Source organism: Leptonotus elevatus, chromosome 18 (genome assembly GCF_054856555.1).
Source record: "Leptonotus elevatus isolate MCC_2025b chromosome 18, RoL_Lele_1.0, whole genome shotgun sequence".
NCBI classification, from domain to species: Eukaryota; Metazoa; Chordata; class Actinopteri; order Syngnathiformes; family Syngnathidae; genus Leptonotus; species Leptonotus elevatus.
Window position 1 is genome coordinate 3,492,494 of NC_141256.1, and position 14,661 is coordinate 3,507,154.

Below are 14,661 nucleotides of genomic sequence, written 5' to 3' on the forward strand. Positions count from 1 at the left end.
AACTCAATTCTAAAAATATTTTATGCCAATTTCCACTTACAAAAAGAATGTTCAATATTCAAGAGATTTTTTTTATTTTAGATTAATAATTTATTGCCAACAAATGGTAGCAGTAGTAAATATTCATCACTATTTTTAAAAGACAAATTCAATATTTTACTCTGAGTTCCAAATTTTCAACAAAAAATTATTAGTGTAATGAAATACATGTGCTGAACAAGCTCTGAAAATGTGAACAAAATGTGAAGCCGGTGCACACATTTCAAAAGGGAATATATTTTAAACATCACACAATCACTTTCTTTATAAAAACACAATTTTATTCATATAATTATAGTTATGAATTGCATCACTCGAATGTGTAAGAACCACACACACTTTGCATACAAAAGTAAGAAGTATCGGGAGCAAGATGAACTTTTGGTGTGTCGTGGTTCAATAATATTGTCACACAATGACTCAAGGCACATGTAAAGGCACAAAATCAAATATACGTGGTCAGATCTATTGCTTATGTTGCATAGAAACAATGTCCTCGTGTCAGTCATTCTCAATTTTGAAAAACTAGAGATGATGATCTGACGCGTATTAACAAATGTACAAAACAAACTTTCTTCATCATCCCTCAGGAAGAATCGGCTGCGTCCGTCTTAACGCTTCAACAGGACCCAAACTCTTCAATCCACTTTTCATACTTCTCGAGGTCTGCTGCCGACACGGATTTGGAAACTTTCTTCAAGGATGACTCAAAGTCCTCCATGGTGGTGGGCATGTGCATCTCATCGCGGGAGATGTTGCGGATCTCCTCTGGCGTGAGCCCTTCGATTCTTCGTCTCATGGCCATCAGAGAGGCGTCCCTGTAGTGATGCAAAGCAATTCTTTGATTACAAAACACACTGGTGCAGCTATATTCTATGGAGGACCAAAACATGACTAAATAGATGAATAAAAGTGAAAATAAAAACGGATATAAAAATACAATTAAAATTATTATTTTTTTAAAATATAAATGGAAACATAAATAAATAAATATAAATAAATAAATATATATATATATATAGCTAAATAAATTAAAGCAAAAAATAAATCCCTAAAGAAATAAATAAAAGTAAAAAACTAACAAAAAAAACGAGATTCTACAAATAAATGTCAAAATAAATACATAAATAGAATGAAATAGCTATGAATAAATAAAAACGTTGCTCTCATAATTATTTATTTTATGCTGCAGATACTCTGTCAGGTTGAAATGTAATGTATTCAAATGAGGGGGCGGTCCTAAGCGCGTCTTGGTTTGGGGTCCGCTTTATTGATTGATATTTAATTGTATTTATATAATTATTATTGTATTTATTTTAAGATGTATTCTTATAATTATTTTATATTTTGAATCTCAATTATTATTATTTTTTTAAACTTTTATTTATTTATTAGGGCTATATATATTTTGTTGTTTTTATTTTCATTTATAATATTTTTTTTTTGTATAAAATTTTTGAATTGTATTTTTTCTATCTGTTTTTATTTATTTATTTTGGCAGTTTTGGTCCTCCATAATATTCTGCATATTGCTTACAAATGGATGGTGGGCCACAAATGTCCCCTGGGCCATAGTTTGCATACCAATGTCCTAACTTAAGTACCTGAAGTAGTAAAAAAAATTAATAATAAAGAAAAACATACGCTTGAAAGTCCCTTGTCTAAGCTAAATCCCAATTATTCTACACAATTGTTGCAATATAAAGCATACGCCAGTTTGATTAATAATATAGTGTTTTAATAACAACAAACACTTGTGGCCTTACAATACCTCTAAATCTAATTTATTTTGAGTTGTATTGCCTGTTTGAGAGAATTTAGTCTGACCTGCACACGTTTGTGATGTCAGCTCCTGAGTAACCTTCCATCTGCTCAGCGATCTTGTCCAAGTCTACGTCACTGGCCAGTTCCAACTCCTTCAGGTTAATCCGGAGCAGCTCCACCCTTCCTTTTCCTGAGCAAACACAGTTACGCTAAATAGAAGCTATTCAACAGCTGATTATGTCTATCTGAATGTGATTTTGACAGGTAAGGGCAAGTAGACAAAAAAGTGAAACTTTCTGTTGTTTTTCAGCACCAAACAAAGGCCTGTCAAATGAAATCATTCTTTAATATGGAATACGGACATTACAACAGTTTAGATTAATGGCTGTCAGGTTAAATTAATTCTGAAATCAGCCAGAATTGGCTCCAGCTCACACGCGATCCGGGCAAGGGCAAATGGTATAGAAAACAAAATGAGGGATTTTCAGAATTACAGAAGGCACAATTTTGGTATCAAATTAAACAAGTGCAACCTGATTGAAGGCGTGTTTGTGTAATATACTCAATAATATCCTAGCTTGCAATGCTTGGGTGTTGCTACAGTATTCTCCATATTAGAGTTAAACCAATATGTTGGGTTTTTTTTCAGGGCCAATATCGATGCCGATTATTAGTCAATAACCGATACTTGAAGCCGATATAAATTTTTAGTAAAAGGGGAGGGGAGAGGGGGAGTTTGGGGGGTGGATGGGGTGTAATAAAATATGTTGGCGTCAAAAAATTTGTAAATTACAAATGCCAATCTTGACTTTGTTGTAATGTCTAAAAGCATTATTGGTTATTGAACAATTAATCAGACTTTTCAAAATGTAGAAGTTTTATTTATTTTAAATATCAAGACAATAGACTTCATTTCAAATTTCAAAAAATAAATAAAAAATGTTCAGGTAGCTCCCAAAGTTATCTTAAAAAGTTAATGGAAACTTAAACAAATACTTTTAGCTCTCTTTAGTTTTCTACAGTAAATATAATAATATACTATTATTTCTTTAATGTGGAACAAAAAGAAAAGGTTCCGACGGTTTCCAGGGTTAGCAACATCTCTCATAAATTTAACTGAAAACTGAAATAAATGGTACCCAGAGATTCAAATGGTTTTAGCTTGACCTTTTATCGGCCATCAGATTTTGAAGGAAGGCAGATACTGATATTTGTCATAATGCCCAATATGGGCGCCAGGCCGATTATCGGTCTTATCCCTACTCCATATTAGCCTCTTTTCAATTTAAGCCTCCTGGAAAGTTTGCTGTGATAAGTCAGTTTGCACAGGCATGAGCAACCACCTGAAGCTAACAGATTAACAACATTGAATAGAAAGAGAGGGAGCCAGGAATACATTAGTTGCCAAAAGCTCAACCCCCCCCCCTTTTATTTATTATTGTGCTTTTGTATAGGACACCACACTAATATTTGTTGACAAAAGGTACCCAAGGAAATCAATCCCTGCCTGTGCCCCTAAGGACTAGTAATTCTGTCAGGATTACAGGTTGTTTACTGAGGCTGAATGGAAAATGCAAAGAAGTGTACTAAAGGTTGACTAGTGTCGAGTGAGAGACAGAATGATAGGAATGTGGAGCTGAGGAAGCCAAATGGTGTTGAGGGGGCCTGGAGGGATAATCCAGCTAAGGCCCCGCGTTATGTAGCAAGTGTATAATTTATTGTTTCATATTGTACACTTTTATCACCCTGTACTGTCTTCGCACACGTATCACAGATAAGGCCCGGGGGCCAGATCTGGCCCTCCACGTCACTTCCCTCTTTCTTTCTAAATGAATTTGTTATTTTCATTTTCAGGCCGATTTTGTATGTTTAACATTTAATGTTACGTTACAGTTACAACTTTTTACAGGTATCAGAGCCATCTGAGGAAAACTAACTATGATGCGACCGCAACGGAAATGAGGGAAACTCAAGGAGCACATGTACCAGAGGGGAGGGGAATGTAGATCCTCTTCTCTAAACGTCTTCTCAGAGCCTCGTCAATGTCCCACGGAAAGTTGGTGGCAGCCAGGACCATCACCATCTTTGACGGGTCGTCGCTTTCCGATGCACCACCAACACCTACACAAAACAAACGCAACACAAAAGTGTTTCGAACAATTGGGGTGTCAGGTCATTCAAATTTTTAATCGGGATTCATCACAAGACTTCAATAGTTAACTTACGATTAATGGAAAACTTTATATCTGTTCTAAATGTACAATAAAATATTTTCATACTCTTGTGAACATAAAAGTGGAAAAAAGTAATGTTTAATAGAAATATGGCTCCCATCTTTTAGTCATTGATACAGTGATTTCATAATAATTCATAAAGTAGAGTTAAAATTAAAAATATAATACTGTACTGTAAAAACAAGTGTGATTTGTGTTGGTCATTTTTCTGCCACTAGATGGCATAATTGCATTTGTAAGACATTGGCGACAGCTCAGTGCATTTTTCTTTACATATCCCTAAATAAAATACACAAATAATGCTCTGTCAGGTCGAAATCTTATTCAAATGGTCGGGTGGTCCTAAGCGTGTCTTGGGTTGGGCTCCGCTGTTATTGATAGATATTTAATTCCATTTATAGATTTATTTTTGTACTTATTTCGACATTTATTTTTATCTTTTGAATCTCATCGATTTTTGTATTTGTTTTTACTTTTATATTATTTTAGAGGTGTCAGTCGATTACATTTTTTAATCGTAATTAATCTTAAATAACTTAAATAATTAACTCACGATTAATCACAAATTAATATTACATTTTATATCTCAATTTATATATCTAAATTTACAATTAAATATTTTTCATACTCGTTAAAATAAAAGTGGATAGAAATGTTCATCTAATAGAAATATGGTTGCATTTCTTAGTCACTGATACAGCAATTTTATAACAATTCATAATGTTTTTTTTAAATGAAAAACTACTGTAAAAAAGTGTGATATTGATTTGTGTTGTCATTTTCTGCAACTAGATGGCATAATTGCATTTGTAAGACATTGGTGACAGCTTAGTGCATTTTTCTTTTCATATTAAGAACTATCTAATCTTTAACATGAAGTAACTTGTGAAATTCTGCACATTTTTAAAATTGTAAAATACAACTTGGCCCCAGTCTCCACAAATATATGCATTAGCATTAATATGAAATGTATTACTGCTAAATTTTGACGTAGACGTGCCTGCTGTATTGCGACTGGAATTCCACCAGTACAGGCTTTCCAAGTAAAAGTCGGTCATTAATCGTGCGCTAAAGAAATGGTGGGGTTAAAGGAACTTTAAATTAACGCACTAATTTTGACATCCCGCATTTCTAGTGTTGTCAGTTCCTAGGTTCACTTCACAATGGCAAACAGAAAAAAAAAAAAGACCGTAATGAACACCTTTGAAAGCATCTCTAGCTAAACTGTGATTCTTTTTGACCTACCGTCCATCTGCACCAGGAGTTCTGCCTTGACTCTCCGACTGGCCTCATGTTCCTCAGACGTACCTCTTCGACTGCACATGGAGTCGATTTCATCGATGAAGATGGTAGTGGGAGCATAAAAGCGTGCCTAAACAAGGATAATACCATAATTGACCAATTTCTCATTCATAGCTGTGATTAGTTAATCCTGTTATTAGTTTCAAACGTGAATATGGTGGCTATAGACGCTGATCTCAACCTATATTTTGTGGTTATGGACAGCATGCAATGAATTAGTTTCTGCTCTTTTTGCAAATTAGTAATCAGTAGTTATGGTATATTTATAGCCTGGGTTGGGAGACAACCACTCTACCACTGAGCCATGCTGCCCCAATGCTCATATGTAATACTTTAAATGCAAAATAATAATAATGATAATAAAAAGTAATAAAATCCAGTTCATGCTAGGCTAATGTTTACTGTAATATACAGTACATGTAAATGCAGAAATAGACAATTTCCCCAATTGCTCCCACTGTACTTACTAGAAATTGGAATCAAACAACACTGACAACGACACCAAAATCTTACCATCTCAAAGAGCACGCGGACTAACTTCTCAGACTCTCCCCGATATTTAGAAGTTAGCGTGGCTGAGGAGACGTTGAAGAAAGTAGTCCTACATTCAGTAGCAACTGCTTTTGCTAAAAGTGTTTTCCCCGTTCCGGGAGGTCCCACCATGAGCACTCCCTAAGGTGAGAGTTTCACGGGTTGCTGTTAGTGACATGTCATAAACACACATTTCAATTTAGTAAGTACCTTCCATGGTCTCCGTATGCCTTTGAAAAAGGCTGGCATCCACATTGGCAACACAACCGCTTCTTTCAGGAGTTTTTTTGCATCGCCCAGGTCTGCAATGTCCTCCCTAAGAAATAAGATCAAACAAATTTGTCTGTAGCACAATATGTGTTTAAGCTTGCTTGCATTTATTTGCATAACTCAACAAAGTAAAGTACATTATTCCTGGCTCATAGCACACGCTCGGTCTACCTCACTTCCTGTAGTGTGTTCCCTTCCCTCACTCTAATCAATCCCCCAAGCAACATGAACTCAAACGAATAATACTATTGTTACAGTATTACGCCGTTTATTACACTCCAGTTGAGGTTAACAGTACACACAAAATGAAGACATTTACACACAGTGCACACTTAAATACAAACGCACTTTGTTTAGCTTTCCCCCCCCGAACATAGCTAGCTCAATGCTAACGCACAATTGACTCGCTAACGCTAATTAGCAAGCTACTCGCGGCACTTTTATTACTCAAAAGAACAGCTATTCATACAAAAATGCTTCAGAAATGCATACAGATAAGCATGTTAACATTACTCACCGGCATATGCTCTAACTATGCTGCAAAAAAACAACTTTTATTGGCATAATTTGATCGTGACTTTTTTTCTTCCACTCTCTGTGGCGACAACTTTACAGTGTATCAAAATGCGCTGAACCACACTGCCCCTAAGTGGCCAAATCATGTACAACACGAAAAGCGCTCCCAATAAAAAGGCACACACCAACAAGAGATAAAATATTTCAAATAAAATACATTAAATAAACAAAAATAATAATAATAATAAATAAAATAAAATTTGGGACATTTTATATCGAAAAATCTAATCTGAATCATAGTAAATGAGAATCGTGATTGTTCTAAGAATCAATTTTTTGGCATTAAGTATTCTTACACAATCTAAATACAGTGTCAGAAATTCTGCCTTAACATAGATATTAAATTTCCATCCTCATCTGGATGTACTTGGAGCGGTGTAGATTAGAACTGCACTGCATCATACCAAAAAGGGTTCCTAAAACAAATTAACCTAATTCAGCACTTCGAAACTGCTCTCATATTGGCGCTCAAACCTTTTTCTGGCTAGCACGTTATTTCCAATATAGTACATATAAATGTGTGCGTTAATTCCCAAGTTGAAAAAACATAAAACACATACCATTTAATGTTTGGATTCTGAGAGATGATATCTCTCTCCAGGGCTTCCACAAGGTCTTTGTCATATCCTGTCCCATCAAACTTTTTCAATTCCTTTTCCTGGCCATCCCCTTTGCTCTGGGAAAGGAACCAACACAAAACCATTTTATTGTGCTTTAACTGACACAATTATTCAGTCTAAACTTTTAGAGGTGTTCAGCCCTCTGAAGCAGAACTAGCAATGCACATTTTTATCATGTATTTTTTCTTTAGATTAAATCAACATTATTTTTCATAACAATTGCTCATTTTAAATTAAAATTTAGACCTGCCTAACAATATTGTGTAACTGACTGCGTGATTGAAGACTTGACAGATAATTTAGAGCATTTGTGGAAGGTCAAAGGCTTCACCTTATCGTCTTTTGCTTTGCCAGCAGCTTCCTTCGCGTCTTTTGTTTTGGCCTTGGTTTTTTTTTGTCTGTCCCCGTTGGCCCCGCGAAGTGACTGCCTCTGCTGAGCCTTTACGGCCACGCTGAGGCGGTTGTTGATTGGCTTACTGTCTTTGTAAGGGTTTGAAGGCCGCCTGACGGGACACGGCGAAAGCCTGTGAATGAAAAATAAAGAAGGAAATGTTTCTCGCAATATATATATATATTAATGACTTATTTTAATGAAATGCATCAGACAGCTGGGAGATTCGAAGCAAGATGGGTTGATCTTATTTTACTGGAATTATAACCGTTTCTATTTCTATTTTAAAAAGGTACCGTAGTCAAAGCTTTTTTGTCAATGTTGTCTCAATCAGATGAGGAGACAAGTCAACACTCATACACACAGTGATGACATTTGAAGAGGGTGTGCACACTTGTGCAACCACCTATCGCCGTTGTTTGCTCTTATAGATTGTCCTGAAGTATAAAAAAAAAATAGTCCTGCAGCTTCCTTACCTTGGTTCAATGGGCCTTATGTCACAATCATCAGTTTCAATTGGTTTAACAGGCACGGCTTCCAGTTGAACGCTCTCCAGTGTCGACAGGAGGTCTTGAACCTGCCTGCTCTCTTCACTTACTTCTTGCCACAACTGGAGAAAGAAAGAAAGACGGTTTATAATGGTTCTTAAGATCAAAAGATCGCAACAGGTTTTGTTTAATATTTACCGTCTGCCATCTCTGTTTAAGACTGGGATCTCGCGTGGTATACACATGTTTCTTGATTTGTTCAAGCAAGCCTTGGTAGAAAACACTGGCCGAGTTGTAGTTTCCCAGCAAAGCATATTCACGCGCCAGCTTCATGTTGTCAAAAATCTCTTGTAAACTCATAGTGCTGTGGAAACAGCCAGAGAGCTGGATGAGTGTCAGTCATACTTTAATTTTTTTTTTTTATTCAATGTGCTTTAATTTGATAGTAGTGGTTGAGCTAACTTAGTCCGAAAGCGGGGTGCTGTAGCATGAGTCTGTAAAATAACTTTCATTTTCAGACAGTAGGACACACTTTGTGTCTTTTCAAATGCAGCAATTGCGCTTCTACTTCTTTAAATGTGGAAAACTCATCAACACACAGCGAAACCAACTCCATCAAGACAGCATTGCAAATCATGTGGCAAATATGAGGTTCTTGTGTAATTCACGGCAAAATAACTGTTATGTTCTTCAATAAGCACATTAAACATTAAACAGCTTGTTTACTTCTACCGACTGACTGCAGGAAATTGTAAACATAGTAAAAACAAAAACAAAAAAACATTTTATAAAAAAAAAAAAGTTGTTAAGGGTATTTGATGCGGTGACGCAGCACCTTCGGAGGGGTGACCGCTCTACCCACTACCCCATGATCCGGCCACAGTCACCGGCGCAATACTTATGGTTCTGGCGCGAGTCACGACAAAATATCACATAACTACACCGCATTCATGAAAACAGCTATTTGCATTAAGTCTTCTTGATCTAAATGTGCGCAATTTATGTAATAATTTCCTTTAACATATAATTTGTGTTTTAGGGTTTGACAAATAAGTTTAGCAAGCGTGATTCGGTCGCTCATCAAGCAAAACAAAACAAAAAAAGTTGCTAACAAACTGACACAAGTGTCGCTGTACACTATGAACCATTTAGCTGCACTTTAAACTGCTGACGACTATTGCTGCGTCTTTCGATAAAGGTTAGAATGCTTTGGCTGACTTTCTAGTTTTCTACAGTTTGAAATTCAACAAAACGGATACAATACTTAACTTTTCGAATGAGACCACGCAGAGTTCTGGCAGCGACAGACGTGACGAGTTCCGCCGTAGCAGTTCAAATAGGAGACGACACACATCAACACTTTCCTCGGAGCCCAGTCGCGGCGATCGGTACACGGAAGTGTAGAACAGCGCCCTTTCCTGGAGCTTCCACGGAAAAGGAGACAGTCGAATAAGTTAGCTGTTCATGTGACCACCGATCGTGGTCGAACTGACTGCTGTTATTGTAATTACTAATACTATTATACGTAAAGTAGTTTGATAGCGTTAATATTTTTGGGGAAAACTTGTCATGTTGGCATGTTTACAGCCGGAAGTGTGACTTAGCATGTGATTTCATTAGAGCGCGTGGTAAAAATGTATTTCCGCCGAGATTTTCAAAATAAACTTAATCACAATGTTCAAAAGGCATAAAACGGGGGATTCTATAATATTGTGACGTAATCAAGTGTATGATATCCACATCCCGTTTTTTATCCATCGAATTTAGTCTCGATGACGGCATTTGAATGTATTTCATTTTCCTATTCTATAAATATCTAATTGTGTTATGTATTTTACATATTGTGGCTAAAATTGATGGGTTAGTTATTGTTATTGCTTGTTATTTAATGTTAATTATTAGTATCATCACCATTATATATATTTTTCTTTTCGAAGTGTAGCTAACCAGTAACCTTTACTTACTGTATTGTGAAATGACTGTAGTTACTATGATAAGTGCTATCCAAGCTTCACCAGCAGGTGATGCTAGAGAACTATAATAAACAGTGACCATGACAGGTTCATGCACTCCAGACGATGGGAGTGCCTCTGCAGGCTCAGGGCTCAGCAACAGTATCAGGGCTAGTTACCATGAATGAATGAATGAATGAATGGTTTATTTTGACTCTATACATAACACAGAAAACGGAAAGACAAACCCCAACACAGAAGTACACAGTTTCAATGCATCATCGAGTCCATTCCACAATTTTACACCCAAAACTGAAATACATCTGCATTTTATGTTGCTCCTCACTTAAAATGTTTCAAACATCAGTAAACCCCTTAAATGATAGTTTCCTTCTCTTAATTCAAATAAATCAGGTAGGCTATTGTTTCCTGCACGAAAAAGCATTTCCACTGTTTTCAAATACACAATATCGAGAAATTTAAAAATATAATTGTTTAGTTGTTCTCTGTAGCCAACCTTATTCTATGTTCTAATCACTTTTTTCCTGTAATGTAATAATTGGGTCTATATTTGTTTTATATACATTTCCTCAAACCTCAGCACAATATGTCATGAGAGGTAACACAAGAGAAGACAATATATGAAGACCTTTCTTCTTAAGAAAATCATTTTCTTTATAAAGAACAGCCACTGATTTAGCTAATTTACTTATTTTAAATTTTAATTTAGCTTATCCTATTTGTGGCTTCCAACACAGTTAATGATCAATAATCACTACCCAAAACTTTGTTATATAACATAATAACTCGTTCAATTTTAATACCATTTAAATTCCTTTTTACATCACAACTGCACCTGATCTTAATTATGTTTATCTTGACAAGACATTTATTTGGGCAATTCTATGTGTGTTGGATGAGGTTGGTGTGAAAAGAAGTTGACTGGAATCCCTTACATCAACCCATAAAATAAGTACCACGCAGATAGACAGGTTGCCCTATCATCCAAAATCATTTGTCTGATCATAGATGTTCTGTTGTTGCAACTTTCAGCGTATCCAATCGAGGGTCACTGCAGCAAATCAATCACATGATTTAACTGGCACAATTTTGTTCCAGATGCTCTTTTAACCCACCATTTTCCCCCCTGGGCCTTGAATGAAACTCATCCTAAAATACAATGGAGTGTTTTCCTATATGACATCTACAGCTTTATGACAGTATACCATTTCCTCTTTCAAGGCGCTTCAGGGAATGTTTGCCGTACTTTAGCATAATAATAATAAAAAAAGAAGAGGAATCTGAGCCCTCAGGTGCTGACTTTATCTCTTTCAGCCGTAATCCTGACCTTGCCGCAGTGTCCCTAAAGACTGCATATATTCAGCTAGATTGAAAAAGAAGGGTCCACTTTGACTGTACAGCATTCTACAGACTAGAGTAAATGTAGTAAAAAATAAACAACAACATAACTTCACTGCACAAGAAGCAATTAAAAAGGTTTCTCCAACAGGAGTCAAGAGAAAAATGCCTCAATTCCTTTTTCTTGCATGATTTGTCTGCTCTGCCATTGTCCTGTTTTGTTATCTGATAGTCACTGTGGAGGGAATGCTTGAGGTGACCACTGAACTACACAAGGTGCAAGGTCAACTGCTCTATTTGTTTATTAACACCATGTTAATGTACATTTTGCAACTCAACATAAATTTCGGGTGGAAAAAAAAATCTCTCGCCTTAATTAAATTCACACTTCAAACATTCTGTTGAATATGAATATGAATAGTGTACTTCATAAATATTTGTGTTTCTATGCTGTAAATGTAACACTATTTTTTTTAAACTGAGTAACATTGTAGTACATTTTGCTTACTATTATATTACTTCTACGTTCTTCAAGTAAATGGAGAGCTTTAACTAAATGTGTTTTACAGCAAATAATTAACATTTTGTTTACAGGTCATAACTCCTTTTTATGACAGTATCATCTCAGGTTCTATTTAAGAATGCACTAACTGTTTTCATGATATACTGTAATCACTTTGTCAAACGCTTCCCATGCTTTGGTTTTATTCTCGAGCACATAAAACATTAAAGACATGTATTATTTGGTTCGTTCACACCTTTTTCTTTAGATCTCATCATTATAAAATGCACCATATTGATTGTCTTACCACACACTGAGACATCATACATTTCAGTACTAACTCCAAAATTGACAGCAGCCCCCTTTTATGTGAAGAATACCCCAGTGCACCATAAGGCAATAACATTTGCACTGTATTGACTCCATGCAAACTAGTGTCTTCTCATCAATAAGCACTTGGTCCATTTTACCATTTTACATGGGCCGTTTACTGTCAGTCGAGACGCAGCAAATGGCGGCTTTCTCTATAAAATGCCGCAAATACGGCCTCAAAATGCCTCGGAGTCTATTTCTTCTCCTTTTACGACCAGTACAAAGGAAATAGTCATGCTCACACTAAACCTATTGATGCTAACATTAGCTCTGGTGTCGGTGCTCACTGCAACAGTTATGCATTGAGGTGCTGTTCACTTGAAGTGCTTGATGAACTACATTTTTGTTGCACAGATTACTCCTCCAAGCTTTTGGGCAGTTAAGAATAATAAGAAGAAGAGGTAGAAACAAGAAGAAGAAAAAGAAGAAGAAAAAGAAGATTTTGATTTTGAAAAATGACATTTATTTGCCACACTTATTTACATTCTTTTCATAACACACAGCTCGGCAAGAGCAATTAAATAAATAGATAAAAAAAATAAAAATAAAATGCTTTTACATCAGAACATCACTAAAACATAGCGCCTCCTCATTCACGTCGCACAGTGCCCCGTTAACAGTCCACATCTTACAAAAACTATCTAAATCTCCTGCTCTCTTGTAAAAACTAAAATCAATAAAGCGTCTGGACTTTATCAACTTTTTGCATAGAACCGTGGGATCGACTTCTGCCCCATCATCAACTTTCCTTTTACGGGACAACCACACACCCATCTTGGCCTGGCTCAAAACAAAGTTTAAAACCCGGCTTTCGCTCTTGATCTGGCCCTTGTGTTTAAAACCATAAATAAAAGAGTGCTTGTGAAAAACTACTTTGCATTGGGTAAAAACCCTATCAACCAAATCAAAAACAGATCGCAAACGCTCGCACTGATAGAAACAATGAAAGACTGTTTCCCTGTGTCCACAGAAGGGGCAGGCATCCTCCACGGCTGGATTTATCGCGGATACAAAGGAGTTCACGGCCACGATGCCGTGGAGGATCCGCCATTGAACATCGCCGTGTTTCTTGACCACTGGGGCCTTGTATAAGGTGCCCCAAGCTGGCTTCAGTTCATCATCTATAACTCTCCTCCAAGGAGCGTCCAAGCATCCGTTAAGTTTACTTTTATGTAAGGTTTTAACCATTGTTCGGTAGAATTGTTTTCCGGGCGCGGCTCCCAAAGAAACTGCTGGATTGTTCTCCAGCAGGGGGCCGCCGCAGTCACCCAAGTCTGGGAGCAGGCCGATGTGGGGGAAGCCGTCCTCTGGGTTCGGAGTTAGGGAACCACTGCCATACAGACTGAGGAGGGAGCGCTCATGTCCAGCCAGTCTTCCTTTCCAGTGGTTCAGCAGCTGTTTAACGACCCTCAAGGAATGTATCCCCAGAATGGAGGCCAGCGGAGCGGGGTCCTCGAGACTGGGACCGGTCAGCTCCACCACTTTGCCAAGCGTTGCGACCCCTGCAGCTTGAAGGGTCTTGGACAGAGTTGCTCCCCCCCAGCTAGGGTAGTCCAGTAGGGTTCCCTGTAGGACAGGTTCTTGCATGAGCCAGTACAGTGAGTCAGGCTGCTCCGCCCGCTGTTTTCTCAGGAAGTTCCAGACTTTGAAAGCACTCCGATAGAAACAAGGCAGAGAAGCTGTGCTTGTGCGAGACAAGTCCATTAAAAACAAACTGAAATCCAGCCCATATAAACGCTGCAGGGTGCATCGGGCTAATGGTCTCCACAGAACATCCTTGGGGCCAGTCAGGAGCCTTTGTATAAACTGGAGTCTGAAAGCAGCGCCCCTGCTGGCCAAATGCACCAAGCCCTGCCCCCCCCTCTTCTTTAGGGAGGAAAAGGATGCTCTGTGGAACCCAGTGCCTCCTGCCCCCCCAATAGAAATCAATTAAAATGCGCTGCAACTCTTCCAGGAGAGAGGCTGGAGGGTCCAAGACCATTAGTTTGTGCCACAAAGAAAACGAGACTAAGTTGTTGACGATGAGGGTTGACGATGAGGGTTCTGCCCCTGTAAGACATTTTTGGCAGCAACCATTTCCACCGTTTTAACCTCCCCCTCATTGTCTCCAACACATTATCCCAGTTTTTCTTTTTGTAGGTCTCATACCCCAAAAAGATGCCCAGATATTTAAAACCCCCAGTTTTCCATTCCGGTTCGCCCGGCAATTTGAGCTTGGTCTTCAGCCCCTCTCCCACCATGAGAGCCTCACTCTTCCCCCA

At 37.5% G+C, this 14,661-nt stretch overlaps 1 protein-coding gene across 1 annotated transcript; it reads right to left on the bottom strand.

Moving 5' to 3' along the window:
- Positions 1-298: 298 nt before the first annotated feature.
- On the bottom strand, positions 299-9,806 carry katna1 (katanin p60 (ATPase containing) subunit A 1). Its single transcript, XM_086061670.1, has 11 exons — positions 9,485-9,806; positions 8,414-8,579; positions 8,204-8,337; positions 7,668-7,860; positions 7,277-7,392; positions 6,081-6,186; positions 5,853-6,011; positions 5,283-5,409; positions 3,790-3,924; positions 1,867-1,993; positions 299-857 (listed from the first exon to the last, which is right to left on the bottom strand). The coding sequence occupies exons 2-11, from the start codon at positions 8,573-8,575 to the stop codon at positions 659-661; spliced, it is 1,458 nt and encodes a 485-aa protein (XP_085917796.1). The 5' UTR covers positions 8,576-8,579; positions 9,485-9,806; the 3' UTR covers positions 299-658.
- Between the last annotated feature and the right edge of the window lie 4,855 nt (positions 9,807-14,661).

Bases quoted from the DNA above. Each gene is read 5' to 3' on its own strand.
- katna1 (XM_086061670.1), bottom strand. From the start codon at position 8,575: ATGAGTTTACAAGAGATTTTTGACAACATGAAGCTGGCGCGTGAATAT. The intron at 7,393-7,667 runs GTGAAGCCTTTG...TTCCTTTCCCAG, and splicing joins GCAAAGCAAAAGACGATAAG to AGCAAAGGGGATGGCCAGGA. The intron at 858-1,866 runs GTCAGACTAAAT...GCATCACTACAG, and splicing joins GACATCACAAACGTGTGCAG to GGACGCCTCTCTGATGGCCA.